This window comes from Pyxicephalus adspersus, chromosome 11, assembly GCF_032062135.1.
Source record: "Pyxicephalus adspersus chromosome 11, UCB_Pads_2.0, whole genome shotgun sequence".
NCBI classification, from domain to species: domain Eukaryota; kingdom Metazoa; phylum Chordata; class Amphibia; order Anura; family Pyxicephalidae; genus Pyxicephalus; species Pyxicephalus adspersus.
Genome location: NC_092868.1, coordinates 53,454,802 through 53,480,119, shown reverse-complemented (window position 1 = coordinate 53,480,119; position 25,318 = coordinate 53,454,802). Strand labels below are relative to the sequence as shown.

Sequence of the window (25,318 nt, the reverse complement as noted above, 5' to 3'; positions counted from 1 at the left end):
CAGGTTTAGTTTACCTTGTAACGATTTTTCATTTTGAACATGTTTTCCCCCTTCAGATACGCAGATCGTGCTAAACAGATCAAATGTAACGCTATTATTAATGAAGATCCCAACGCTAAACTTGTGCGTGAACTTAAGGATGAAGTATCACGTTTGAAGGAACTATTGAGGGCACAGGGCCTGGGCGATATCATCGACAGTAAGTAGAATCTGATGAAGCTGATAGTGTTTTGTATCGATAGCTTTAATCTAGTTATCAAATGCTAATGCTTACTTCAGAAAGGATAGCAATTTAGGGGTATTTTATTGTAAGCTTTTTTTTTTAGGGGAATTGTATTGGTTTAGCCATAGCTAGTTTCTATTTCTCTCTATAGTAGCTTCAGCGATTACAAATAGAAAGAAATTCACGAAAAGCATTGCTTGTCGGAAAGTGGGGGGACAGTAAAATTGTCAATTCAGCCTTGTTTACAATGGGTTAATTTACAGCACATTGCAGTGGGTTGCAGGTAAGTTGATGACCACCAAATGGTAATTTTATCTGTGGCTTATTTCCAACGATTTATTCTATGTATTAAAGCTCTGTTACAGAAAATTATGATGTCGACCTATGGCAGTCTTTACAAAGTTTTTTTGTGTTTGAACCATAGTTGTATCTCACAAACTACATAGAACCTTGTGTAGATTCGCCTGACTCTTTGTTCATCAGTTTTTATCAGATCAGGAAGTGTTTGTCAATACTAAACCTTCATCCCATCTTGTGTTTCTCCTTCTCTTGCCTTCCGTCAGTTGATTCTATTGAGGACAGTTTTCCTGGAGTGAAATGTGTGTATATCTGTGATAACCTTTTCTCTCATCAGCCTTTCAGCTTAAGCCTGGATCTTGCATGTCAGCTCAGGGTGCTTGTAAATCCCAGACAGAACGGTGACATTATTAGATGTACTATTTATTGCTTGTACAGGTATTGTTGTGGATTCACTGTTCGGTAAAAAAATACCAACTGGCTTATTATGACTGCTCTTCCTAACTTATACCTAATAACTCATCCATGACAGTCTAGACCAGTACCGAATGCCAGTACTATGTGATGCTCAGCTCCCTACCTACCTTGACTGACTCAAACTTCTTTAGTTTTGGCTTCCCACACACTGCAGCTCATACTGAGGAAGGTTCATAAACAGAGGCAGAGCTGTCAATCCAGCCAACTGTTGACTTACAAACTATAGGCATATGAATCATTTACAACCTGTTCTTATCCCACTATAGTACAAGCAGGGAGATACTACACTGGGGCGGCAACTTTGCGCTGATTTCTGGAGCAGTGCAGAATAATTTCCACCCAGTCAGAGTAAGCTGCGTTAGGTGGACTTCACTAGCAGGATCGGCAAATATTAGTGTGGTTTTGCAGGAGGACTGGGAAAACTGTAAAAAAAATAACAGCATTTTAATTGCAGGCTATAGATAAAGTACCTGCAATCGTAAAGTCAAACTCCAGGCATGATTGTAAATCTAGCACTTAATGCAATTATATATTAAGTAAACAGGTTTTAAATGTAATTTGAAGTGCACCCCAATAATGTTGCTGTATGTACCTTGGTGTCAACATCTTGTAAATCCATAACAGCAGCATGCCTGGGAGATGAAGGAGGCATCACAATAAGCCTGGTAGATGAATATGCATCACTATAAACTTGAGAGACGAAGGGGACATCACTGCAAACTTGGGAGACAAAGGAGTCATCACTATAAATTTGGGAGACAAAGGGGGCAACACTAGAAACCTGGGAGACCAAGACGGCATCACTATAAAGCTATAAAGATGAAGGGGGCATCACTATAAAACTGGGAGATGAAGGGCGTCACTATAACCCTGGGAGATGAAGAAGGGCATCACTGCAATTGTGGGGATAAAGGAGGCATAGCTATAATCCTGGTAGATGAAGGGGGCATCACTATAAACCAACTGTGCTGTTTTGCATTTACATGTGTCTATAATTTCCTGTATGTAAGCATGACATGCCACCTAATAATTGGCTCTGTTGTGCACAGTAAAGGTCTGTACACTTTCCTCAATGTAAATGGGAAACACATTGGTGTGGACAGTCCATCAGGTCACAATGAGGATTCCCTTCCCAACCACCTATCTTCTAAATAGATTATGATTTTAAAACTCCCTATACCGGATAGTTAATACTTAGTTCAACCCAAACTTTAGCATTTAATAGTCATCATCAGAGAAGGATCATAGAATGTTTTAAAGTAGCTTAGGTTCTGTCTGGGATTTCATAGCTTATGAAAAGTCATATCTGCTTCTGCATTTGCCGAAAAATTCTTTGGGGGTAACAATGGCTCTGCCCGGCAGACTATGCATGTGAAGCTTTCAGGTTCTTCCCCAGGCTTTGATCATATGACCATAATATATGCCAGTTCGATACCTTAGGACTGGAGGTGCGGCTGCCTTAATCTTCCTCCTTGGCTTTGCTTCATATCACTTTGAAATATATTATTTTTCTTTGCTTAGTGCAGCTTCCTATTGCCTTGTTCTTTATTTTCTCCTGTATTAACTGTATTTTTAACCAAACTATTAATTTGCTTGAAATTTTACCTATGTTTGATAAGTTAATGTTTTAAATTCCAAGAAAATAATCCTGTGTTGGGTCAGTAATCATAACTGCCTGAAAGTGAGGCAGTTGATCTTTAAAATCTAAAGCACTGACACCCTGACTATTGTAGCTGGGTGATTCAGGTGGTCATATCGTGTAGGCACAATGCAAGTTATTCCCAATCTGTTTTGTGCAAGTAATAATTGAAATAAAAGTCATTTACTTTGTGTTGGAGGTTCCCATCGCTCCCTCTTGTTGTTCCTTAACTGCTGTCATGTGATTAGATGTACATTTGTCCTCAATTATTGACATTATATCACATATTGCTGCATTTTATATCTATTTGGCACTAGCCATAGAAGCAGCACAAAACAGGGACCCTTATTTGTCAAAAGTGTCTAAAAGAACTTTGTTGTCCTAGGGTAACCTGTAGGCATTTGGTAATGTGTAAGCCTATAAAGTGTGCAAGAAAATGTGGACCATAGTCCTAACCTCAAAAACATGGGCCAGATTTATTAAAGCTCTCCAAGACTGGAGAGGATACACTTTCATTAGTGAACCTGGGTGATCCAGCAAACCTGAAAGAGATCAGGTTCAGGATTGAAAACATTTGCTAGCAAATAGCAAATGACTTTTAAGAAATGCTTTCAAGGTTTGCTGGATCACCCAGCTTCACTGATGAAAGTGTATCCTCTCCAGTCTTGGAAAGCTTTTATAAATGATGCTCAACGAGTTAAAGTTTTTAATGAAGGACACTGTTAAGGCTACTACATACAAAGACTTTTTTTACATCTAGAAAAATCCTTGTTGGATTCCCAAGGTAGGGTGGGGGTTAAAATCCATGTGATTGTGCATGACTAACAAGCTTAGATTGGATAGGTTTGATGGCTAGGTATCCACAAAATTGTGGTCCAATTTGGCCAGATGTCAAGATTTGTCACATGCCTATAACTATCTTTAAAAAAAAGTTTCAGAAATATGGCTTGAAATGCCTTTTGGTTTCGCTCATAAAATGGCTTTAGTACTTTTTAAATCTTCTTTGAAGTCACTTTGCATGCTTGTTTCAGTTCTGAAGTTAAGCAAAAGGGAGAGACCGTTAATCGACTGGCTTTTTCAGATGGAGAACTTGGCTTATGACATTCTCTATCTCCAACACAAGCTGATCTTCTTTCAGACACATTGACAAATGATTCCTCCTGTCTATTTAATTTAAAACCTTTAATAAAGGTTTTGCAGAGTACAGTTCTTGTCTCCCATAGCAATCAGATTCTCCTTTTAAATGGAGCAACAAGTTGCTGCGGGTAATAGGAAAAGTTTCCCCTTTAGGTATTAAATTTAGCCCCCTCCTCTATCACTACCCTTTTCTTGTTTCCTGTTCATTTTCCTGCTTTGATTGGCCATTTTCAGTGGCCATCTTGTGTTGTGTGATGTTGAGTGAGCGTTCTGTCCTATCTCACTGCCTTTTCCTTTTCCTTCTTTCCTTGTTCCCCTTCCCTTTCCACCCTGGCTTTCCTTCTTTCCAGCTCTCCCCTCTGTGGCGTGCCTTCCTTTGTCAGATATCAACGACAACCAGAACCTTAAGAATAAATACTTGCTAGCCAATGAAAACCAACGACCTGGGCATTTCTCCACAGCCTCCATGGGCTCGCTGGCCTCTTCCCCATCGTCCTGCTCCCTTAGTAGCCAGGTGGGCCTGAACTCAGTGACCAGTATCCAGGAGAGGATTATGTCTACACCAGGAGGAGAAGAAGCCATCGAACGCCTTAAGGTAAACTCCGCTGTGATGGTATTTGTGTCTGTCTGACACAAGGGTTTCCTATTAGCTTACCTGTGTTAGATTTTAAATTACCTTATTGTCATTGTTAAGGAGATTTTTCACTGAACAGTAGTTCGCTGAACCAGAAGTACAATACAGTCACAGATACCAATATAAGCTGATAGAGCTACTGATGTTTAGGCAGCAGAGCCCTGAAAATGGGCCCAGAATGTGTTGGAGTATTTTAATGCAACTCAATCAGTGCATTATTCGCAGACCATTCAGAATGCTTTGCTTTAATTACCGTGCAGCATTTATTGCTATATGTGGAGTCTGCTAGCACCAGTGGCTATGTTTATGCCTTTGGATCACAGTCAGAAGAAGCCTTGCAATACAGCAATATTTTAAACATCTGAAAAACAGCAGAGCTTACTAAAATATAGTTCCAAGCTGTTTAGCAGAAGGGGGTTGCTGACCGTGACCCCCGTCCCTGCCCTGCTGTTTCCCCCACCCAACTAAGTACAATGCAGACAGTGCACAGTCTTTATGTCTGGACAGTCATGCTATTGTATGCGGCCTATAGGAGGCTCAGGCTGCAGCACATTACATTTGTATGCAGGAGGCGAAGAATAGGTCTATTCTTGTGACCGTTTCCACAGCACTGCTATCACGCCACACACTGCCTGACATCAGGAAATAAAGAACCAGAACACCCAAATACAACCTGACTTCCACAGAAAGCCAGTAATGGAACCGCAGAGAAATAGAAATTAGGTTAAATGTTACTTTGTGAAATATTTTTATTTGTTTTGTTTGTTTTTTACTGCAGCCTCAGTCTTCATTAAGTTTACAGACATTTACCAGATCATGTATATTTATATATTCATTTACTTATATATTCATGACACAAGTAGCTTGACAGAAATTTTTTTTGTCCATGGTGAAAGTAGCGCGATATCCCACTACAGACCTAGATAGCCATATCCTGCCCTGTTGCATCCAAAATGAGGAAATCTTTCTTGATGTTGTTCTTACATTATAACCTTTCACAGTTTTAAAATGTTATTCTTTATTCTTGTTCCTAATAAATCTTTTTTGCATTCCACACTGATAGAAAGCTTCCTAATAGAAAGCTTCCTAATCAGCTAAGCATTTCAATAGAAAGTATAATCGCTGAGACCCCATGCTCTTTCATTCCATATCAATAGTGCAAATGCATACTGACTGTTTGTAGTAGGTGGAAAACTTGTGTAAAACAAATTTCTAACTTTTTTGGTTTCTTCTCCAACCTATAGGAATCAGAGAAAATTATTGCAGAGCTCAATGAAACCTGGGAAGAAAAACTTAGAAAAACAGAAGCAATCCGCATGGAAAGGTACAGCATAAGAAATCACTTGCTTTGCCTAAATTATGCCAAAAAACCACAGACCCTATGCAGTACTTTTGGGAAACCAACCGGTCAGGAGTCAAATTTTACTAATGTGACAACTACACTTGGCCAAAGGGTTACTGGCGTCAGTTGGCTGATGCGCTTTGTACATCACCTTGTTTGCGTGAATCTGATGGTGCCAGTGCATTTATATCTTCTATGAACATTTTCTGTCTGTGTGCTCAGAGAGCTTAGGTACCCCGAAGAGCTTAAAGTGTGCAAATATCAACTTTGCTCGAACCCCCAAATGTATCCTATACATATAAAAGATCATAACTTGTGCAAGAAAAGGTGATTCTGAGAAGAATTGCAGAGTTACATTATTGCTGCCCTCCCAAATTGCAAATCCTCACTCCCTTTTCTTTCCTTGCCACTTTCTTCAACTGCTGGGAGTGCAGAAGGGATGTTCCATGTAAGATCAGAAGAATGAGAAATGGAAGCTAACTCAGGGCTGAGAATTCTCTCTGGCCCCTTTTATGGTTCTGGTTACCTGACCAATTTAAGACCAAGCACCAGTTCTTATGAAAGGAAGGGGAGTGAGTCAAATGATCTGCATACCTGGAAGTACAAGGTATATAACCAGGCACATTTAGCACAGTGTTCTCCCCAGCCCTTTTTAGCTGGGTGCACCAACCTGAACTTTTCACAATACAGGGACCACCACCTGCCTAAAACCATTTCCTACCCAAAAACAATTCTGGGGAGAATATTGCAGCACACAGTCTTATCAAATGACACGTACAACTTCTTTTTAATTTCAGAGAGGCATTACTGGCAGAGATGGGTGTTGCCATACGAGAGGATGGAGGAACATTGGGTGTTTTCTCTCCTAAAAAGGTAAGAAACTTGGTTCTCAAAAATTGTAGGTGATGCAGAATTTTATGATAAAGAGCATTTCTCTCTGTTTCGTACACACTGTGATCAACTTTGATCTAAAGGTACTTACATTTCAGGCTTAGGTAAATCCACACTTATATTACTGACGTCTTGGCCAAATCATGGACAAAACACTATCTGCATGGCAGAAAACTAATACCCTGTTTCCCCGAAAATAAGACCTACCCCGAAAGTAAGACCTAGTACTATTTTGTAAACCTGCCCTAAAATAAGACCTAGGAGAAAAAGAAAATAAAAGCATACATACCGGTAAATTAAAAAAGTACTCACCGAGACAGCTCCAGATATCTGATCCTGCGTGTGTGTCCTTTATGCTGGCTGCAGCGTGTGTGTCTTTGATGCTGGCTGCAGCCTGTGTGTCTTTGATGCTGGCTGCAGCCTGTTTGTCTTTGATGCTGGCTGCAGGGCGTGTCTATTCCTGAGCCAAACTGAAAGTAAAAAGCCTGCACACTTGCCCGCGCGATTCTGAACAAGGAAGCAAGCTGCTGATCCCTGCCCTAACGGAGATCCCTGCACTTAATTACGGGTAAGTGATCAGAAGGGGACAATGGAGTCAATGGAATAGAGTGATCAGAAGGGGACAATCATTTCATAGTGATCAGAAGGGGACAATCATTTCATAGTGATCAGAAGGGGACAGTCATTTCATAGTGATCAGAAGGGGACAGTCAATGGCATAGAGTGATCAGAAGGGGATAATCAATGGCATAGAGTGATCAGAAGGGGATAATCAATGGTATAGAGTGATCAGAAGGGGACAATCAATGGAACATGAGTGATCATGAGTGACTTTCAACAATAAATGTGTACTGTAGTCTTCTTCATGGAAAAATAAGACATCCCCTGAAAATAAGACCTAGTGTGTTTTTGGGAGCCAAAAAAAATATAAGACAGTGTCTTATTTTCGGGGAAACACGGGTAATTAAAAAAAAGGTTTGCATGCTACCTCAGCTAGTACGGAGTTAGCTTCCATGCAGAGTGAAATTGAGGATACCTTCTTTCATGTAACACAAGAAAACACCACATCCTTAGTGTAAATCTACTATACTATTTAAATATAATTCAAAGTTTTTGTGGTTGTGACAATGAACCAACGTATCATATCATTTTGCATCTTTTTGTTTCACAAATGTGGTTTCCATCTGAAAATGTGTCTGCTGTACCATTAATTTGTTAAAATGACCTTTCCCCCTTCATCTCCCAATCCACACTGCAATCTCTCTTCCCTGCTCTTCTATGGATTTCCTCTAATGTTCTGTCTCCTTTCTGTATATTTCACTGTCAATGCTCACCTCTCCTCCAGATCTCATCCATGATCTTTGATGAATATTTTGACTCTCTGTCCACTGATCAGGTCTGTCTGCCGTCTTAGTTCATGAGCCAGCAATAAACTTCAATCCCTTTGGGTATTTACCTGTTAAATGGTTAAATAATTACCATTGGGGACAGGAATATCAATAATGTACTGAGATTTTTTTAGACCTAATTTCACTAGGCTGTTTTTCATAGAATCTGTAATTAACCGGGAGAAGGTTGAGGCTCATGAATGACTGTGTTTTCATTGCCATATTAGTGACCTTTAGCAACCCACTTCTAAACAGATAGTAGATTAGAAATCCAGAATTAGTTCACCCAAATTCAATAGGTAGATGCTGAGAATGGTGAATTACTCATTGGCTTCCTAAAGGTAGAACCACACTTGTAGTTAAGTCATGCTGGTAAAATAGCTAAAAATTAGTTTAATAATCCTACCCAATAAGGACAGGGGCAGACCTGCTTCAGGATCGAGCAATCCTACATGAGTCTGCTCAGTCATTCACATCACATTGCTGGTCAGGTGGCAGCAAAAGTGGTACTATGGAGCTGCCAACAGGGGACGCTACATGTTGCAGTTCCCTGGCACGAGGAAGCGGTAAACACACCACAACCTCACCGCCAATGGACCATCTCCCCCTAACTGTTAAAGAATCTCTATAATATATGCTACCCAAGTAACATTAGAAACAAATTGCCATCGTTTTTTACAGTAGCAACTTGTCCAGCTTAAAATATTTTATAGAAGTAATTCTACCTGCCAGAATCTACCCAAAGCTAAAATACTAAGCTGGCCATACACAGGGAGACATTTTAATAATTTTGTAGCAAAAATTTTAATTATTAAAAACATTTACAGATAGATGTATTGCCTGCAATTTTACTTTTGGCTTGAATAATGCTCTTTTGAAAAAGATATGCCCTCCAGTAGAAGATCAATTTTCCTCTATTCTTCTATACTGCAGTTCCTTAATACATCAACTTAGATTTCAAATGATGATTTTGCCCCAAATTGTGCAGTATTCCCAGACTGTATTTCCTTTCCACTGGCCTCTTATATCAGTCTGCCAATGCTACTTAATGCACTCTTTTTGCTTTTTCTGCTCTAAGCAATCCAACATTAAGAGACTTCATGTTAATGTTAAGTGCAGTTCAAGTCTGATATGAGAATTAAGGTCTAGAAAACTCAACACAATATACCATATTATAGAAAATGCCACTGGGGATTCAGTCTTTCAGCATCTACCTGAGATACGTCACCCCCCCTTTACTACGAAAATGTTCAAAGATGTGACCCTATATGTAACTGATTTTGTCATTTGATTAATTCCTCTTAGAATCGCCTAGGTCCCCATGTTTGGTATTTATCAGTCTAGATTAGAAGGTGTCCTGACATATTGGGGCTTATGGTTCTGCAACAACTTGACAAGTTTGGACCACTTTACTTTTGATCTGGAGCACTAAATAAATTTCAATAAATGAACAATAAAGTACATATTCTTAACAAGCAAACTGTAGATCTCTGTAGCTGCAGATGGTATGGAGCCGTTCACCTTCAAAGTTCACTATAGAAGCTCTAAAATCTAATTTTAGTCAATATTTCAGGCAGTTTATCTCAGCTTGCTTTTTCCCATAGTGGTGAATTGCCAGCCTTCCATCCTTCCAATATAAAGACGGAGTAGGCATTTTTTAATAAAATCTAAATTGGTGAGACTCTGATTAAAGCTCAGAGCTTTTTGGATGAAATGGTGCACAGCGACTGCAGCTATAAAGGTCAATGATAGCTTTATTTTAAAGCCAATTTGCTTTGTTTAAAGAAATATATAAATTATTGGATGTCTGGCCACAGGTTCACTTTTAAACAAAACTGGTGCTTCTTCAAGGACCTTTGTGTACTGACCCAGTCAGCCTTTAGGAAGTGCTTGGTGGGTCTCAAGCTTAAGCGAACGCCTTTTCACCTTTTCCTACATCAACCTTCAAAACTGTTTCAGAACTGAAAGTCCTTATAAGTTGACTTTGCTGCTCCTCCAGTCCTGAATATACCATTACCCAGGTTATCTTTTGTAGAGCTATGTAGATCCACTCACAGTTGTCATGCTCATGCTTTAAATTTCACTTGTTGATGATCACTTTTTTCATCTGTCATTCATTGCTTTCTGCTTCTTGCAAATATCAAACAGATCTTCTCCCCCAGTCCATGTGATCTGTTTGCCGACTCTAATGGGGTCTTTTCCCCCAAAAAGGTTTGTACGATGAACTAGCTAGTACTCTTAGAATAAAAGTTAATAGTCTCATGGGTAGTCATTGAGTGAAAGGTTTCCAGTTTGTCTGTAAATGAAATAATAATCCCCTCTGTGTCAAATTCCTTTGTCCTGTATTTATCTCTAAACCTAGCATTTTGTTTATTAAAGAGAATCTAATAAACTTTCAGTGGCTATGCAGTTGTATCTTAGGGTAATTTTACCCAAAATCTTTATTGAAAGGGAGAAAAAGAAAACCTAAAGCCTTGTGCAGTGCTAATAAGGAGTAAGCACTGAATGTTCGTGTAATAGGTACATATGGCTATCCCATGCACAATAGGCATTGATTTATGCTGAGGAGATTCAGCATAAGATTCTCTTTGACTGTGTTTTAGAAAATCAAAACCAAATGCATAATTTCTGTACAAACGTAATTCTCTGATGTATATGTATTTCCTTTCTAACAACTAGCAGTGTGCAGCAGAATAAAGACGTAGAGGAGCACATAATGGATTTAATGTTATCAGATGATTCAGATCAGCACAACATTAAGTGTTCCTCTAATAAAATGATAATTGTCAAAATGAAGTTTCAACTTGAAGCTGACCTCCAGGCTAATTTAATAACTAATGATGAATGAAGTTAGATTTCCATGAAATTTATGTTTTAATGCAACAAGTGTAAGTACCTGAGTTTAGCAAGGTATGGAACCTGGAGTGTGCCCTGTACTGTTCCTGCAGCGGAGGTCAGGGATTTGAGCGGCATGGAGTTCTTATACTAGTATAGTATTTGGTTCTTTTAATTAGGCTTTCATTTGTACCCAGGGAAGGGTCATTTGTTGATTATGTGTAGATTTATGAGTAGGTGTTTTAGGTAGTATGTTGTATATCTCTATTGTAACATTTCTGCCCCAGATTTGTTACTCAACCACAGAAAGCATTTAGGATCATGATATTGAATATTTTTTAATTTCTACATTTTGTTTTTGCAGACTCCTCACCTCGTTAACCTTAATGAAGATCCTCTCATGTCAGAGTGCCTTTTGTATTATATCAAAGACGGTATCACCAGGCAAGTCAACTTACAGTGCTATTTCCTGCTTTTGTTACCCTACAACTGCATTATGTAACCTCTGCCATCCTTTTTATTACCAGGGTTGGACAAGCAGATGCTGAGAGGCGCCAGGATATTGTACTAAGTGGTGCTCATATTAAAGAGGAACACTGTATATTCCGCAGTGAGAGGATGCCAAATGGAGAAGGTAAAGGTGTTGAAGTTCAGTAGGACAGGCTGGGGTGTCAAATTGTCATGACGTACTGTAAAAGTATCCTGAAGTAAAGTTTCTTTTTTTTTTGTTAAGGGTTTCTGCCAGGGAAATGAAAAATTATATTAGAGACTATCCCATCCTTTCCCTGTCAGTGGGTTATTCTTGTCACCAGCCATAACCAAAATTCTGGTTTACAGGATATACAACAATATTCCTTCTGCATCTTATGTTTTTTTTCTCATTCTTAGTTGTTGTCACGTTGGAGCCATGTGAGCAGTCAGAGACTTATGTTAATGGAAAGCGGGTTGTCCTTCCTGTACAGCTGCGTTCCGGTAAGGAGAATTTAAAAAAAAAATGTTTTAATTACCTCAACCTCCAAAACAGCATGTTAATTCTGCTTTTATCTTCATTCTTTCAGGGAACCGAATCATCATGGGTAAAAACCACGTTTTCCGCTTTAACCACCCCGAGCAGGCTCGAGCAGAGAGGGAGAAGACGCCATCAGCAGAGACACCATCAGAGCCCGTGGATTGGACATTTGCCCAGCGTGAGCTTCTGGAGAAACAAGGCATTGATATGAAACAAGAGATGGAGAAAAGGTACATGCTTTTTTTGGGTGCTGCAAGCTATTTGTCACCCTTGTGCTCTGTTAAAAGGTTTATCCAATAAAGGAAGGTGTGAGACAGATTTCTAAGGTTGCATTTGGAGATCATGGGGTGTAAATCATTAGCAGCAGGGTTTGCAGTGTTTTTGCTGCACTTAAAGTACTTGTCAGCAGCTTCTGTCTTTCAGAAAATAACAGCAAAATTGCTGTGTTATTGGAGCAGCTGTAGAATCTGCTCCTGTCAAAACATGATTGTCGGACCCAACTGTGGAGATTTCTCTGTGTATGGCTGCTATAGAGCGCTATCAGGACTGCTAAAGTTCACACTGTTTTCCTCTTTCTATTTCCCAGGCTTCAGGAAATGGAAATTTTGTACAAGAAAGAAAAGGAAGAAGCAGATCTCCTCCTGGAACAGCAGAGATTGGTAAGAGCTGCATTGCTGAATTTTCTCACTGTCGTCCCCTGTTCTTACTGGCACTTATCCCTCACACCATGTAGTATGATCACACTTCTTAGCCTACACATTGAATCTCTGCTCATTAGCTGCTCAGTTAGGCTTTCTTACATTTTAGTCACTATATATTTCTACTTTGTACCATCCGGTGTTATGCAGCTTCTAAATCCTTGCCATAACCTCTAAAAGCTTGTCCAGATCCTTTTTTTCTAAATGCAATAAAGTAGAGATCATTTTAGAAATAGTTTTTGCATTAGAAGGAACAATAGCAGCAGTACAGAAATATACCCTTGCTTTCTGATCATGCTGATTTTCATTGGTGAACAATGACTCATAGCAACCAATCAGGAATCAGATTTCAGCAGCCTGTAGCAGTTCCTGCAATAAAAGCTGATTTCCGATCAGTCGCTTTGAGTTTCAGCACTTTGCCTCGTCGAATAAAGGGACAGTATCACCCAATTCAAATGTAGGCTTTTTCAATTTTTTTAGGATATGCAAGCCCTCCCAGTATGACAGCCAATTTTCACAAAGGGTGATTGAAGCCTTTATATAAAAGCTGTTATAGTGGAAATATGAAAAATAAAAAAAAATAAAAAAAATGACATATGTGATGCAGTCTTTTCTGATTCTCCCATACCATAGTTTTGCTACCAGTGAATCATGTCGGAAAAGATGGTTTTTGTCTATGTTCTGTATCAGGGCGACAGTGCAGTAAAATTACATACTATCATTGCGATGGTAGTAGCAAATTGGTGTTTACTTGTAGAATTTGAATTAAGAACAAATAAAATAAAGTCTAGCTCTAGCTAATACTTAAAAACAGAATATTTGTTTTTCTTTGTGGATAAAGGTTTAAATTGAATAAATGTGGGACCATTGTAAGCACCCTACTGTTGTATAGCTTGTCCCAACCACTGTATCTGCCCCTTATTCTGCACGTTTTAAATAAAAGGGCAAAGTAATGGATTTGATAGCAGAAGATTAAAACTCATATATTAATACTAGGTAGATCTATACTTAAAACATTTTTTGTTTTGGATAGAATGGGGAAAGGCTAGAACTCTTGTAAGGTTTAAGTGCTATCCAAGGATCTGTCAGGGAGATTTCTGATCTCTTCCTCTTTTAGCATTTTTCCTTTTGTCTGTGTTTCCATTGGAGAAGAGTTCCCTCAACAACCGCTTTACCAGGCATGATATAAAGGATTTTCTCCAACTAATCTTATGACTGCAATAAAACGTAACAGTTCCAAATCGTCACCTCTCAAGCCTATAGATAATTTATTGCTTGAGGTAGACTAAATCATATATGTCATTTTTATTTCATTTTGTTCATAGATGCACTTGCAAGTTGCATAGAGTATATTAGAACGAAGAACTAACTACAGTACAAGTTAACTGAATTTGGTTTAGGGCCATCAGCAACATCAAAATACAAATTGATATATTAAGAATATTTTAAAAACACATTCAAAAATAAAGGTGATATAGTTATTCCCTATGTTATGAAACATTTATTTGACCTCCCAATAAGAGCATCCTGCAGTTTGTCCATTTTATGTCAGCTAACTCAGAGGAACAGATATTTTTAGTTTAATGTAAAAAAATATACAGAATGCATCAATTGGATATATTTAACCAACGCTTTTACAAACAAAGTTCAGCACTGTGTTTTATATAGTGATCTGTTCATTAAAAGGCTGGGGCGCCCACAGTCCCTTTTGAATATTTGATAATTACGGCTTGTCACCTTTACTTGTGAGCAGAGAGCTATTCTTGTCCATGGCACCCCCCAATGTAATCTGAAATTTTCCAGTGTTGTAGAATGAAAAATAGTATAACTAGTTGCTGTAGGCAAAAGGTTTTTTGCTTTTTTTTTTCCATATATCTAAACTTGAATCTGAAGCCTATGAGCAAGATAAAACTTTAAGATGGAGAAAAGTAAGATTGTGCATTTCTGGCATCCCTACACAAATATTAGTGTTTGCCCTAGTGTGATACATGATGCAGCAAGAAGCATGCATGAATGTTTCAGCAATATTATGGGGGGAATTATTTCAGCTTTGCTGGTCTCTATAGCACATTAAACACTATTAAAATCATTGGCAGACCCCTGCAGCTAAAAGGCAATGATGATAATTGTTTTGTAGAACTGTTGCACCTTGTCAGCTTCAGCACCCATTGCTACATAAAATTTCACACCCCAGGCATCTATCAGGTTAAGCAATACTCTCTGCCCCAGTTTTATACTTTCATAGGACAAAACCATGTAGGGGACAGAAAGAAATCTCCTATAAGTTGCACCTTAAATGTGTGAAACTGCTACAAAGACCTGCAAAGCTGAAATGTCTCCCCACATTATTGCTAAAACATTAATACATGCTTCTTGCTGCATCGTGTATCACACTGGGACAAACACTAATAGTTATGTAGGGATGCATGAAATGCAAATTCCATGTTTCTCCAGCCTGTAGTTCTATCTTGCACATAGGAGATTCTAGTTTAAATATATTGATTGTAAAAAGTGATAATGTCCCTTTGAAGTCCATTCATGTGTAATTCAAATGCATGGAGTGCACAGCTTGGTAATTTGTATAAAACATCTAAACGTATTTTCCACTGATGCTTCTTAAAGGAAATCTGTCATAAAAAAAACAGAGACAGCCATATATTACCTATATTTCTGAAAACACTTTTGCCCTGTTTTTTTACACTGATCCTCGATTTAAAGGTTTATTATAACAACCAGGCAGTGTTTTTAGGAAGGTCAGTTTGATGCCCTCTGTATTTTTTTTTGACAGTTGTACTTTAAAAGCTCGGGGCAATTAAGCTGCACACACATTAGGCAACTAAGGTCAGTAGGAACAGCAGGCCACTTACCATTGCACAAGGCTGAGAAAGAAGCATGAAGTTCTCTGCAAAAGAATGACTGGGCAGAATTTATACAACATACTAAATGCCTCAGACATTTTATTTCTTCTCTGTCATGAGAACATAGCCTGTCAGTTCAGTAATAATCGACTTTCTCTAATAAATTGATAATTTGTATCAGAGTCATGGATCGGTTGCCTCAGTGTGTGTTGATGATTCCACTTTATAGTCCGTGTCATTGTCTCAGCAGTACTGTGCTTCAATCCTCTTTATGTAATGAATATATTAACTCGTATTTCTACAGACTGATTTATCTTTGTGTAAAACTCGGTACTGATCTTCTGCACTGTGCATGCGTTCTCTCTTTTCACTGCATGCAGTTTGGACTTTTTTCTTCTCGCTTTATTGAATAGATAACTGGCTGTGCACTGTACTTGCTTTAAATTTATCATCACAAATACAAAAACCACAAACTCATTTACCTGGGATAACACAAAATGTCATTAAACATTGGGTAAAAGTCGAAAACAATATATTTTGTATGTGTGTGGACAGTGTATATAATCACCTGACAGCGAAGGACTGGGCTAGGTGAGGAATGGAACCCAAAGTCAGTATATGGCGGGCTTTGTATATATTCTTGCACCCTATTCAAACCAGCAAGCACAGCTTCTGGTAGAGACAATTCTTCAAGCACCAACCTTCTTTGCAATCCTTTGCAGAGAACTGCAAAGCGGGCTGATGCTGGAACATGTGAAATGTTGTATAACAGTACAACTATTGTTTGCAATGCCTACCAACCACTGTGGTAGCATGGCACACCTTGGTACACATCTTCAACCTTCAGAGACACACAGATGATTTCTTCTTTGTAGCTTTTAAAAACAAGTGGAGGGTGTTCATGTAGGTATTTATAGTATTTTATTTTTTTTTGCATAGAGTGTGTTAGAACATTTGTTATTTTTTATTGCCACATCCCCACTGGGAAGATTCAGCCTATTTGTTTTTTTTGTCACCAGGGCATGAAGGTATTCTATTAGAAAAAGTTATATTTAAAGAATGAGAGAGAAGGCAGATAACCCTGTGTAAATGACTCCAATAGGACCTTAGAGTGGACTAGGGGCTTTTCCTTACTACATATGCATGCACTTGGCCAAAAATGGCATTGCCAGTGCTCCCCAATTTCTATAAGTGCTGGGTATTTTGCTTTTTTCCAGTGTTTGTATGGAGCAACAGAGGAGTGGAGGGAGAGTATGTTCTACTGAGGACAATGGGGGGCCTAAAAGCAAATGTATTGCTTTGGCCTGTGTCAGAACATCACCAATTCCTTTTAAATGAGCACATTCTTCTACTCTTTTTTTGATAACATTACAATATGTTTAGGTATTTTTCCTACTTGTTCAGAATATGTACATAGCAAGGGTATAGCTCCCATTTAGCCAATATGCCTATAACATTGAAAAGTGTTCCTCTCCTCCTTCCAGTGTGCAGGTCTGTGCTCTTCTTTTGGTTTTGCACTTGTGCAGCTCCTCCAGCTTGTACAATTTTCATGTTAGTGGTGCTAGTGGACCAGTTATAACTTTACTAGCCAAGAGATTTGTTAAATTTGGCAAAAAGACTTAACATATATTACTAAAATGTAGTTACCTTGTCTGTAGTTTATTTTCTAGCCTTCTGCTCAGTCAGTTTCTTTTTTATGTAGTTTATACTACATATGACAGATGAATGATCTATAAAGTATGTTTAGTGACATCAGAAATATTTATATTAAAGTAACTTACTAAGCTTATCTTATCAGTTGTGGAAGGAGCAAAGTTTGCATATTTTGCAATATTTAAGCCACATGAAACAGGTTTGTGCAACAAAATGTAATAGCACAGTGGGTGTAAAAATGGAACATACTGCATAAAAAGACTATTGTAGGACTTGCTATTTTTGCTCCTGGACTTTCATCTTGTGGCATATTAGTTACAAATGTCCAACAATGAATAGGCTTTCAGTTATGAAAGGTTGTTTAGGTGTAGAATTTCTTTGGTGACCTTGGAAGTTAAGTTTAACTACCTCAGTCACTAGTTATAAATTGCAAACCGTAGCAGCCAGTGGATATTCAACCAGTGTCTCCCAATGGTTTAAGCTATGCTGGTATTATTTAGTAGTAATGGCACAGAATGCTAGTATAGCTTACACAAGAGCTACTTGTATCTGTTTAACAGTGGGGTAATTTTATTTTTCATGTCTAATATATCACATGGAAGCCAACATTGCCATGTAAGCGACTTATATATTATTTATGTAGTTGTCAGACTGTAGGTTTGTTCCTAAGTTGAATTTGTATTTAAGTCCAAACAGGTACATATACCTGTTACAATAATAAATGCAATTAGGACAGATGTTTGTTTCAACATAATATTAGGCAGCATGGTGTCAGTTACTGTATAAAATCCACACTCATAAAATCCACACTCACCACACAATCCTCATTGCTCCTAAGAAAAAAATGAAGGTAAATAGTTGAACAAACCTTTCAATTTATGCAATATAGAAGTCTGTTGTTTTAGATTTTTTCAGTTTATGGGTTTTTATTATCTTTTAAGTAGTCTTTTGCAGGTACCCAAGTGTTCAGGGAATAGTTTAGATTAGCATATATGTACAGTATTCATTATAAATATATATATATATATGGCCTATGGTTAGATTGTAATTACAAACCATTTAAGATTGGAATCTTTGAGATCTGGTAATAATTAGATATTTATCAGCTTCCTACAACACTTCACAATCATAGCTCGTTGAACCACGTGGTGGAGTTCCTTCTACACTAAAGGCTTATGTAACACCTTGCCCTTTCTTTTGAATAACTCACCAACCACTGCAACCAAGTTTAAGCACCAAGCATCTGAAATCTGCATTTACTAACCACGGTTTACTGACCTTCTTCTTGGCTGTCTTTGCCTACTTGCATCTTGGAGTGGTGGGTTTGCTGTGCGAAGAGACTCAGGATTTGGCCTGTGTGCGTTGGGCATGGGTTGTTTCACCACCTCTAACTTTGTGCTCTTTTAACGAAGGCTGCCTATCTTCTCTTCCAACTTCTCACAAGTGATAGGTGAGAACTGAAAGTTTAGTTCACCTTTTATACAACATCCCCCCAACATTTTGTTTTTATTTTTTTCACAACCTATTGTTTCCTTAGTTTGTTTCATGTCCTTTATTTCTTTTGCCATTTGTTATTTTTTTTAGTGTTTTCCATTTTTTCTGGTTTCTTTTGGGGCCATTTTGATTTTTTTTCTTTCTCAAGGACGCAGACTCGGACAGCGGTGACGACTCCGAGAAACGGTCTTGTGAAGAGAGCTGGCGTCTGATCACGTCCTTACGGGAGAAGCTTCCTCCCAGCAAAGTGCAAAGCATCGTTAAAAAGTGTGGCCTACCCAGTAGTGGCAAGAAACGGGAGCCAAATAAAATGTATCATATCCCTCAGAGGCGGAGACTTAGCAAAGATTCCAAGTGGGTGACAATTTCTGACCTTAAAATCCAAGCCGTTAAAGAAATCTGTTACGAAGTTGCACTCAATGACTTTCAACATAGTCGACAAGAAATTGAAGCCCTGGCCATAGTCAAAATGAAGGAGCTTTGTGCCATGTATGGAAAAAAGGATCCAAATGAAAGGGATTCTTGGAGGGCAGTGGCTCGAGATGTCTGGGACACAGTTGGAGTCGGAGATGAGAAGATTGAGGATGTAGTACCGATTGGGAAAGGTACCCCAGATGTTGATGACCTTAAGGTTCATGTTGACAAACTGGAAGACATATTGCAAGAAGTGAAGAACCAGAATAACATGAAGGATGAGGAGATAAAAGCACTACGAAACAAAATGTTAAAAATGGAAAAAGTGTTACCCCTCATGGGTTCACAGGGTGAACGTAGGCAAAGGGGTTCTAGTGTTGAACGTGATAAAGTAACAGAAAGTGATAAATGTAAAACATTTGAGGATCACACAAAAGAAGAACAAGTCTCCCAGCAGACAGACAGTAATGCTATGTTCCATAAAGGGCGAACACAATGGATGAGACAGGAACAGGTTAAGTTTAAGAACCTTCAGCAGCAAGAAATTGCAAAGCAGCTCAGGCGTAACGGTCCTCATCGCTTCATCCCACCAGAGAACCGTAAACCACGGTTCCCCTTCAAAAGCAATCCCAGTCATCGAAGTTCCTGGTGTCCAGGAACACACATCATCATTACAGATGATAAGGTTATTGAAGTCAAAATCCCAAAAGACGCAGAAATCAAAGAACAGGAGGAGGTAGAACCTGAGAAGCAAATCTGGAGCCCCTTTAGTCATTTGCGCAATCAACATTTAGTGCAGCAACAATATCGGGGACAGGGCAACAGCAACGAAAACACCTCTGGCCGGTGGAGAAGTAACTCCTTGAACGGCTATCAAAAGGGACTAAGACGCCAATCTTCTGGATCATCTGAGTCACTTCAGTCCTCCGATTTAAAGCAGACTGACTCAGAGTATTTCGAGCAACAGCCACCCCAGAGACAACCACAAAGGCAGCAGAACTGGGGCAACCATTATGATGGTGGTTATGAAGGCAGCAATACCTCATACAACAAGCAGGGTGACCGACCTCACTACCACAACCAATTTGTCACCCCTCCACGTATGAGACGTCAGTACTCCGCTCCCAATCTCAAATCTGGCCGGGAGACCACAGTGTAAAGGAGTCTAATGCAGTATTCAAAGGACATGGGGGGTTTTACAGGCTGCACAATCTCTGTGACGATGTCCCTTCCTTCCCTTGAACTGGTTGATCAACCATACGCAGTGTTGGGTGCATTGGAGCTTCCCATTCTTGAGTTTTCTTTGTGTGTTTTTTTATGTTTTTAAAGTCCAGGACAGGGATCGAGCAAAGTGTGACTAGCTAGTATTCCCTTACACTAATGATCCTGGGGGAGGCCTCTCCGTCCATGTTTTCAAGACACTCTACCTCTCCCACCTTTACTTGCAGTATTAACCTTGGTTTCATTACTACCTACCCATAATGCAGAATAAAACACATATTGACACAATATTTCCCCAAACTTGGTTAACAAGATATTTTGTAGTTTAGAAGAATCTTTCATGTGCACTGACTTCTTCCTTTATTTACTTGATGTATTTTATTTTTGTTTTTAATTCTGATAAACCACTAGTATTGTGAGTACTCCGAGCACACATCCTAAGAAAACTTCACCAGCAGTAACACTGGCCCGAACACTAACATAAAATACTGTTACCCTTCCAGAGATGAGGAGTGTGCTTCTGGGTGTTGTCTTGTATACGGAGTCCTATACAACGTTATTTAGAATAGGGATATTTTTTACATTTATTATTTAGCTTGTTTGTTTTGCAATTATTGCTTTTTTTTAGCTTTGATATCTGTTACTGCCTAACCACTAATGTCTTGTTGCAATTTAGCATTTCCTTTCCCAAGTTGGATGTTACTGAGAAGCAAATTAGCCACATTCATTCAAGAGGGCATACTTATGGCATTGCCACTCTTGGTGCGGCACTTTACGTCTAAACTTTTAAGGCCGGGCATAGGCAGACAAGTGGCTGGAAATGATATACAAATGTAAAGCATGTTTCACTTTGGTGAGGCTCCTTAGTGTTAGATGTAAGAAAATCTGTAGGTAATCACAAGGATAGAAATAAAGGTTTGGAGAGAATATTAAATAAAACAAATTCTCCTCTTAAGGAAAAATGTCAAATGGAAAGCAGACTTTTTGCATGTGCGTGACAAATATACACAGGAATAAGTAAGTGAATTACGCATATTCAGGCAAAGACCAAATTCTTGACACGTAAGCAGATTCTATGCCCGTTGTTTATTTTTATCTTTTTTATTGATTAATATTGCTATTTTACATAACTGACATAGAATAGCCCCAAAATATGCTGTAACTTTCACCAACACCGACCTTTGTCAGGCCACCCACACACCCTGTGAACCACTCCAAAGTCCTTTGATTTTTCCTACAATTACCCCTAATATGGGGCAAAATAAATTAAGGTGGCACAAACTCGGTGTATGGATTCAATGTGACAGAAAGTGTTGTATGCAAGGGATTAGAGATGTGGCTTCCCTACTTTTTGTTTGCTGCTGTATTTTAGGTATAAGATTTCCAGATCAGTTATTTTTTTTACACAGTATTTATAAAGCGCCAACATTTTACACAGCGCTTTACAAAGTCCCCAGACATCCCTCAAAGGGGCTCACAATCTAATGTCCCTACCTCAGTCAAATATCTTTAATACAGTCTAAGGTCAATTTTGTGCGGGGAAGCCAATTACCTAACTGCATGTTTTTGGAATGTGGGAGGAAACCGGAGTACCCGGAGGAAACCCACACAAACATGGGGAGAAACTGCAACAAATTCCATGAAGTGTCCTGGCCGAGATTCGAGCCTGGGACCCAGCGCTGCAAATGCTGCAAATAGTGCTAACGTCTGAGCCACTGTGCTGCTCGTAGGTATCACAGATGGCCTTTTCTCATATCCAAAGGTCGAATGTAACCCAGCATTTGACATTTTTCAAAAACTTCAATATTTAGTTACCTAAAGCAAACAATAAGATTTAAGGTGTGAAGTTTCTACCTGAAGTTAAGCACAGAAATGTTTTCCTTCTGTAGGAGTGGCTGACGAGTGTAATTTCCCACCTGGAGTTGAGAGATTTGCTTGTTCAGCTGGCTGTTTTTTGTATTATTTAGGTAAAAAATCGAGATGCACTACAGTTATAAAAAAAAAAAAGTGTCCATCAATGTAAAAGATTTGTCCTTAGTGCTGCTACATACCAGTCCGCCCTTACACCATCTGTCGTTGTACAGTGTTCTCCCCGGCCCCTTTTAGCCGGGGCACCACCCAGCACATTTCATTAACCACCCGGCTGTTTTTGGGTGCTTACTACAATGTTGAGTCACAATACCGAGGCCACCACCCGCTTACAGCTTCTTTCCTGGGATGAATACTGAAGTGCACATGCTTCTTCAGACCTCACAATACAATGACGTTCCTAACCCGACAACCATTGCTTAGTCTGCAGATTCTAATTTCTCAGCTTGTGATCCTGTACCCCAATTATAGCTTTTTAGAAGAAGCTATTTGGGGCATCGTGGAAGTGAAATTCTGTCTGAAAGAGCTTGTCCTGTATTTCTGGAAGACACATCTGTTTTAGTTTGTAAAGAAAGTTTTTTTTAATAATGTGACAAACATTTATCAAGGATGATCTGGGTAAGATTGTTGAGCTATAACTAGCGGGGGCAACAGTATAGGTGTACCTTATGAAAGGACATTTTATTGGAGTATTGTCAGGATGGTCAAAGTAGGTTTGTTAAAATTAGGATAAATAGCAAATAAATATATTTTTATAAGTTTTATTGCATCTTTAGCACCAGTTGGATTCCAGTTTGGTGTGTTGGCCATTGTGCCGCTCTTGGTCAGCACCTGGCCTTTTTCTTTTACATGCCACAAAATTAAGGCTTTGAGGCCTGACAGATATATTGCTAAAGTGTGCAAAATTGCCCTTTTGGCCATTGCTGTTGCTGACAGTCTTTTGTCTTTTCACCTCTGTTAATAAAGCTACCAGTAGTAGAAAATTGATGTAGTTAGCATCCAAAAAGTATAGGTACAGCCATGTTGTATACTAAACCAGTATTACTAACAATGCAGCCGCTCTGTTTCCTAAAGCCTATTATCACTGACAGGCACCTTCTTAAAAATGCCTGCTTGTGTGAGGACAGGTGCTCTTTTATGTGACGTATCGTGCTTTGAATCTTCAAGTGCCGGTGTTTGCACTTTTGTTTTGTGTCTTTTTGAATGAACGTTGGTGTCCCGACGTCTCGTCATCCTGTTTGCGTGTTATTATCGGGAGCTGTACATCACCCAGCACTGAGTATATTGATCTAACGCTGCCTCCTAAATCTGACGTCATACTACCTATAGGTGGCGCCGCTCCTCTTTTCATCTTGGGGTGGCTCTACTTGGTTTTACCACTTTTTCCATTGTTGCTGGGAATTACAGACCCAGATAATGCTGCCTTAAGAATCGTGCCTTCCAGGGACATCACCGAGGGTGCATTCATGTGAGAAAAGAAATTTGTTTTTATAATATAAGCTGTCTAATGCACAGGTTTTGTACAGAATCAACAACCTGTCAGATTTAAGGCTGCTCTATGAATAAACTTTGAGATGAACTTGAAAACGTGAGTTTTTTTTTTTTATATTGTCCAGAGCTTGTCATGTCTGCACACATTAGGGAATGTGGATGCCATTACGAGTAGATTGCCATTCTGCAACCCATTACATCATAATTTTCTACTTTTTATATGCATATAAAAAAAGTCCCTCAGGGAACCAAACTATAACGTGAGACTAAATAAAAGAGGTCTCAGCATGTTGTGCATAATGTAGTATTGTGTATTATTCTCCTAATCTCTCTTTATGCAATTCATACTATGGTAACCACTAGGGATGAGTGAGCAAATTTTTTAAATTCGTTCTCGCGGCAAATTGGGCCGACCTTGCTTACCAAACATGTAGGCGAGAACAGCCTTTTTAAATTCGGCCGGCGAGATGGAATTTTTGGGACCTGCAAGACCAATCAGGGGAGCGGAGCTGACTGCTGTTGCAGTCCTGTACTATGTGTTCCTAGATAGAGTTTCTCTATCCAGGAACACAGTGTGAGTTATGCTGGCTGCTCATGAATGAATGCAGCGTGGGAAAAATCATCTGATTTTTCCCACGGCCGCGTTTATTCATAAATGCAAGCTGCATGACTTGGAAATCTGAGAGGAGGAGTATTGCGGCTGCATTTATGAATGCAGCCGTGATAATCCTCCTATAGTGATTTCCAATGGTTTCGCGAAATTTCGCAAACCCAACGGAACTTTGAGGAAATTTTCGCGAAACCATCGGAAATCACTATAGGAGGATTATCACGGCTGCATTCATAAATGGTCGTTTATCCCTAGTACCCACTCCTTTTACTGTAATGCAAGGTTAATTAAATAATGGGAGAAAAGAAGGGGTTTTTAAAAGTAACACATACATTTTAGATAGTAATGTACTCTATACAAAGATTCAAATATTTTGTCCAAAGCCCATTGCAACATCACGGGATATGTACTCCTCAACTGTACAGAAACATCTAGCTGAAAATCTGCTGTTGGAACGTCTTGAAAACTGACGCGTTTCGCCTTTTTGGCTTCTTTAGGGGTGTAAAGAAGACATGATTGCTCTAAATGGTCATAAGAAAACATAACTATGAGTACTTTCTTATGACCATTAAGAGCATCCATGTTTTATGTACACCCCTGAAGAAGCCAAAAAGGCGAAATGCGTCAGTTTTCAAGACATTCAACTGCAGATCAATGCAAGATTTTCTTTTTGTACATATTTTAGGTTTTTAATTGCCATATTCTTGTTGAAGATATTTGTTTTTGCTTCTTGTCCCAGTAACACCTTGGGCCTGATTTATTAAAAATCTCCCAAGGCTGGAGAGGATAAACTTTCGTCAGTGAAGCTGGGTGATCTAGAAAACCTGGAATAGAGTTCTTCAAAGTCATTTGCTATTTGCTAGCAAATGGTTTAAATCCTGAACCGGATCCATTCCAGGTTTACTGGATCACTCATCTTCACTGATGAAAGTGTATCTTCGCCAGCCTTGGAGAGCTTTAATAAATCAGGTCTTGTGTTAGGACAGGACAAGGTGTCACCAGAAAAGGGAATGATGGGAAATATCTATAACACAAAAGACAACAACCACAAAACTATGTTTTTACAACTTTAGTTCTCCATTACTTATATTTGTGCTATGACATATATTTATGAAAATAACAAACAAAAGCATAACAC

General features: G+C 39.0%; 1 protein-coding gene across 23 annotated transcripts in view; it reads left to right on the top strand.

Moving 5' to 3' along the window:
- The window catches only part of KIF1B (kinesin family member 1B), a 119,355-nt gene that overhangs the window by 64,404 nt on the left and 29,633 nt on the right, over positions 1-25,318 (top strand). For 11 of the 23 annotated variants that reach the window (XM_072426854.1, XM_072426875.1, XM_072426869.1 and 8 more), the window contains 10 exons: positions 57-199; positions 787-822; positions 4,124-4,368; positions 5,652-5,731; positions 6,547-6,622; positions 11,228-11,307; positions 11,391-11,497; positions 11,752-11,835; positions 11,922-12,102; positions 12,459-12,531. In XM_072426854.1, coding sequence (XP_072282955.1) covers positions 57-199; positions 787-822; positions 4,124-4,368; positions 5,652-5,731; positions 6,547-6,622; positions 11,228-11,307; positions 11,391-11,497; positions 11,752-11,835; positions 11,922-12,102; positions 12,459-12,531 — 1,105 coding nt within the window. Of the gene's footprint in view, positions 1-56; positions 200-786; positions 823-4,123; positions 4,369-5,651; positions 5,732-6,546; positions 6,623-11,227; positions 11,308-11,390; positions 11,498-11,751; positions 11,836-11,921; positions 12,103-12,458; positions 12,532-18,723; positions 23,667-25,318 lie in introns of those variants that run through there. The other 12 variants (XM_072426870.1, XM_072426867.1, XM_072426873.1 and 9 more) reach the window with 3 other exon arrangements.